At 37.3% G+C, this 5252-nt stretch overlaps 1 protein-coding gene across 1 annotated transcript in view; it reads left to right on the top strand.

Annotated features, from left to right (window-relative positions):
- The window catches only part of HELRODRAFT_104360 (hypothetical protein), a gene marked incomplete at its 3' end in the record, with an annotated part of 11654 nt that extends 9396 nt beyond the window's left edge, over positions 1-2258 (top strand). Inside the window, exons 8-12 of the mRNA XM_009033391.1 lie at positions 292-445; positions 675-790; positions 961-1087; positions 1627-1813; positions 2195-2258. Of these exons, the coding sequence (XP_009031639.1) occupies positions 292-445; positions 675-790; positions 961-1087; positions 1627-1813; positions 2195-2258 (648 nt within the window). The remainder of the gene's footprint in view (positions 1-291; positions 446-674; positions 791-960; positions 1088-1626; positions 1814-2194) is intronic.
- Positions 2259-5252: the final 2994 nt, after the last annotated feature.

Raw genomic sequence — 5252 nt, 5'->3', positions numbered from 1 at the left:
GGTTGGTTGGTTGGTTGGTTGGTCGGTTGGTTGGCTGGCTGGCTGGTTGGTTGGTTAGTTGGTTAAATTATCAATCAAATAATTGATTGATTAATTTAGATATCATATAATCTGCCACCTATCTGATCAATTGAAATCGTATTTCCACTAACTCATTTCACAACTTCTAACCAACAGTCCACAACTAATTAACCGACCAATTAGATCAGTTTTCTCATTCAACTGACCAATAAAATTAATCTCACAATTTAAGCTATCAACCAATAATAATTGATTGATCTCTTATTTAAGATCTTCTGGTTCATCGAGCCGACGGAAGAAAATTTGAAACTGTATGAAAACTGGACTCTGTCAGCCAAGCAGTCGGACATCTTTTTTGGAGATCTTGTAGAGCAGTGCTACAGAATTACATTAGAGGCGGGAAATACCTTCTTCATACCAACGGGTCGGTGTTTGTGTGTGTGTGTGTGTGTGTGTGTGTGTGTGTGTGTGTGTGTGTGTGTGTGTGTGTGTGTGTGTGTGTTTGAATGGTGTTGAATGTGGATGTGTTTATGTGTATGGTGTATGTGTGTGTTGTTTGTGTGTGTGCGCGCAAGTATTTTAATGTGCTTCATCCGTACATTCATTCATGCATTCGTTCATGCATTCATTCATGCATTCATTCACTCATTCAGGATGGATACACGCGGTTTACACGCCAAAAGATTCGTTGGTGTTTGGCGGGAACTTTTTACATTCGTTCAGTATCGAGAAGCAACTCAGGATATGGGAAGTAGAAAATAAAACTAAGGTGCCTGTGTGTGTGTGTTCGTGTGTGTGTGTCTGTGTGTTCGTGTGTGTGGAATATTGTGTATTTATATTCGTGTCTGTGTGTTTGTTTGGGTTTGTGTTTGTGTGTGTGTGTGTGTGTGTGTTTGTGTGTGTAGTCATCGTCATCATCATGGCCCATGTTTCCACCAGGTCCCAATTAAGTTTCGCTACCCTTTCTTCACCGAACTGCACTGGTACGTCCTTGAGAGGTACCTCCACGCTATTGGCTGCAAGCAGTACAGGGTCAAGGTCGACGACGATGATAATGATAATACCGGTTGGCATTATTATTATTATTATTATTATTATTATTATTATCATTATTATTATTATTATTATTATCTTATATTATATGAAATGCTTATGTGCAAATGGATTGAAGAATTACCGTTTAAAATGTACGGCGGGCACTGTAGAATATCTTTATAATTAACATTATAAGTTTTATTCGTTTTAACTTTATAATTAAATTGTGCATTATGTTAATTTTGTCATGGATTTACTTGAAAATTGTGTTAGAATTAAATTTACTTAAATTTAAATTTACTTAAATTTACTTGAAAATTGTGTTAGAATGAACAATTTGTGAATGGGGGCCTGCGACACAAGAACTTTGTTTTCTTTTAGCTTTGGTCTCCTAATCATTACCTAATTATTATTAATTTGGATTGATTGAATAAAATTTGATTTGATTTGATATAAAATTACAATGCATGTTTTAAATGGAAATTGAAAGGGATGTTCCCATTATTGTTGTTGTTGTTGTTGTTGTTATTGTTGTATCATTGATGATACCTCATCACCCGTCTTCTCTAGATATTTATAGCTACAACAACGCCGTGAAATGTGAGGACGATACTTCTACTACTACTACTACTACTACTACCACTACTACTACTACTACTAATAATAATAATAATAATAATAATAATAATAATAATAATAATGATGATGATGATTATGAAGATGATGAAGATGATATCAAAAAAGACAATAGAAATCTGTTAGTATTTATTACTATCGTAGTTATTGTTCGCTATTTGGACCATGTTTGTTTGATTTATATTAAGTTGAAAAAATTTTATACGACATTGTGACTTGCCTATCGTCACAGTTTGCTATTTGTCATTATTGTGTTGGTTTAATGGTTGAGTAAGATGCGTGTGTATATGTGTATGTGTGCGTGTGTATGTGTGCGTGTGTATGTGTGCGTGTGTATGTGTGCGTGTGTATGTGTGCGTGTGTATGTGTGTGTGTTCATAAAAACGAGAATTGTAAATGTATGTGTGAGTGCATGTTTCTGTATGTATGTATGTATGTGTTTGTATACGTGTATACACCTATGTATGCTTTTATACGTTCTCTATGCTAATTATGAAAACAGGTTAAAAACGGATCTTAAAAAATTGATGCCCCCACCACCACCATCATCATCATCAACATCGTCATCATCAAAGTTGAAAATAAATCCAAACAAGCATCTGACGATATTCGAGATGAAAGGATTGAGGGCAATTGCTGATTGGCTGTTCAGTTTAAATGGAGCGAGACGATTGGTTCCAGCTGATATAAAGGAGCCAGATCATTTGCTGGCAGACGTAATGGTTGGTGTGGCTTATTTTGATTGGTTTTATGGTCAATGTTTGATCGTATTAAGCTGTTGAATTGTTGGTTGGTTGGTGGTTGGTTGATTGGTTGGTTGATTGATTGAGTAAGTGAATGATTGGTTGATTTATTCATTGTCTCATTTGACCATCAATCATATGAAAATTTTTTTTCCACATTCATTGATTGGTTAATACTTCAAACTAATCGACCAATCATATGACTACAATTTTATTGACCTATTAAGTAACGACCAATCCTTTGACTACAACTCTATTGACCTATTAAGTAACGACCAATCATATGCAGGCAATGCTTTCTCGTTTGGACGTAAGTGACCATAGGAAAGCTGTCACTGGGGAGCCTATCCTTGAGAAGCTGGCTTTTAAGGTCAGGGTCATGTTGGTGATAAAAATTATTATTGTATTATTATTGTTATTATTATTATTGTTATTATTATTATTATTATTATTTTCTTTTGTGTTGTTACCGGATGTTGTAGCAATCTCCACTCAATCATCTTTTGACTTTTTTTTCTATTTATTAATCCTTATTCGTTTTATACGTACTAACTCTATGGTTGTTTCATTTTGTAACAAATCATCGTCATCATCACATCATCATCATTATCATCACCATCATCATTATCATCGTCACCGCGTCTTCGTCACCATCATCATTATCATCACCACCTTCATCATTATCATCACCACCTTCATCATTATCATCACCACCTTCATCATTATCATCACCGCGTCATCGTCACCCTCGCCATCATCGTCATCATGATTTCCCTTCAGTTTAAGTTCACCTTTAGATTATTTATAATTACAGAAGAGTAGAAAGCACATCACTACTCCGCGGGGGGCAGCTGGCCGATCTCGACCATCCTCCTCCACCACCACCTCATCCCACCATCGAACTCCCGGCACTTCCATCGTTGGCAGTGTCTGGAATTATAGGTACGATGATGATGATGATGATGATGACGATTGCGAAGTACATACACACATACATACATACATACATACATACATACATACATACATACATACATACATGCACGCATGCATACATTTATACATACATACATACATACATTTATACATACATACATACATACATACATTTATACATACATACATAGATGCACACATACATTCCTTCCCAACACACACACTCACGCACACACATATCCACACTCGCACACATTCCTACACGCACATTCCTTCCCCACACACACACACACACACACACGCACGCACATTCCCACACATTCCCACACATTCCTACACACACACACACACATTCCCACACATTCCTACACACACACATTCCCACACACACACACACATTCCCACACATTCCTACGCACACACATTCATACACACACACACATTCATACACACACACATACATACACACACACACACAGACGCGTAAGATGTCGCCAGTGCGAGCCATGTACAAGGACAGACTGTGGCGAGTGTTACGCCTGTAGGGATATGAAGAAATTTGGTGGCCCTGGTACCATCAAGAAGCCCTGCCTTTCTAGGCAGTGCATGCAGGTGGGTGGCTGGATGGGTGACTGGTTTGTTAGGTGGGTGGGTGGGTGATTGGTTTGTTTGTTGGGTGGGTGGGTGACTGGCTTGTTGGGTGGGTGGGTGATTGGTTTGTTTGTTGGGTGGGTGACTGGCTTGTTGGCTGGATGGGTGGGTGACTGGCTTGCTGGATGGGTGGATGAATGGCTGGATGGGTGGGTGGGTGGTTGGGTGACTGGCTTGTTGGGTGGCTGGCTGGGTGGGTGACTGGCTTGTTGGGTGGGTGGGTGTGCCTCATAATTTTATCTGTAATTATTAATAATAATTTATAATAATAAATGATGATCAATTATTATTACAAGTTATTATAGTTGTTGTGGTAGCTTTGATTAGTGGATTTATTGTATTCTATGTAGGTGGGGCCTTTTAATTTTTAATAATAATAATAATTAATGATATTATTATATTTAATAATTATATTAATAATTATATTTATAATAATATTATGAATTAGGATTGTTTTTGTTGTTGTTGTATTTGTTAATAGTTGAGATCTTGGCATGCTGGTTGGTGTCGTAATCATTATAAGTGTTGATAATTAATAACAATTTTTATCTCAATTAATTATCATTATTGTTAATTATAGTTGTTGCTGATGTTGTTGTTGATGTTGTTGTTGTTGTTGATGTTGTTGTTGTTGCTGTTGTTGATGTTGTTGTTGATGTTGCTGTTGTTGTTGATGTTGTAGTTGTGTTGTTGATGTTGTTGTTGTGTTGTTGTTGCTTTGTTGAGATCCTTACAATGCATGGTGGCTGGCGTTATAATTACAAGTATTAATGAGTAATAATAATAATAATTATTATTATAATATATTATTATTATACGTCCTACCTCGAGGAACCGGGTCTCTGGACGTTAAACGAAGATTGATTGATTGATTGATTATTATTATTATGATCATAATTATCATTTATTATTTCACCATAATTAATAATAATTATAATAATGATAAAACCGTCCAGCCATATTTGCCAGCGACGGCGATCTGCTTCACATGTAAGAAACCATCCCCAGATAAGAAACCATCAACAGACCCAGACGTCTGCCTCCTGGAGTGTACCATCTGCTTCGAGGTTCAGCACCGGAAGTGTCTGGAGGAGAGGCTGACCGAAAGAATGACGTCATCGTCGCCGACGATGACGTCATCACTAGAGAATGGCGTCGTAGATGAGGACTATCCGCACAGTTGGGAGTGCACGAGGTGTTGTTCGGAGGGCAAGAAGGGGCAAGGAAAGG

The sequence above is a fragment of the Helobdella robusta genome, assembly GCF_000326865.2.
Source record: "Helobdella robusta unplaced genomic scaffold HELROscaffold_90, whole genome shotgun sequence".
NCBI classification, from domain to species: domain Eukaryota; kingdom Metazoa; phylum Annelida; class Clitellata; order Rhynchobdellida; family Glossiphoniidae; genus Helobdella; species Helobdella robusta.
The sequence above is the reverse complement of the archived record's forward strand: the minus strand, read 5'-3'. Positions and strand labels throughout refer to the sequence as shown.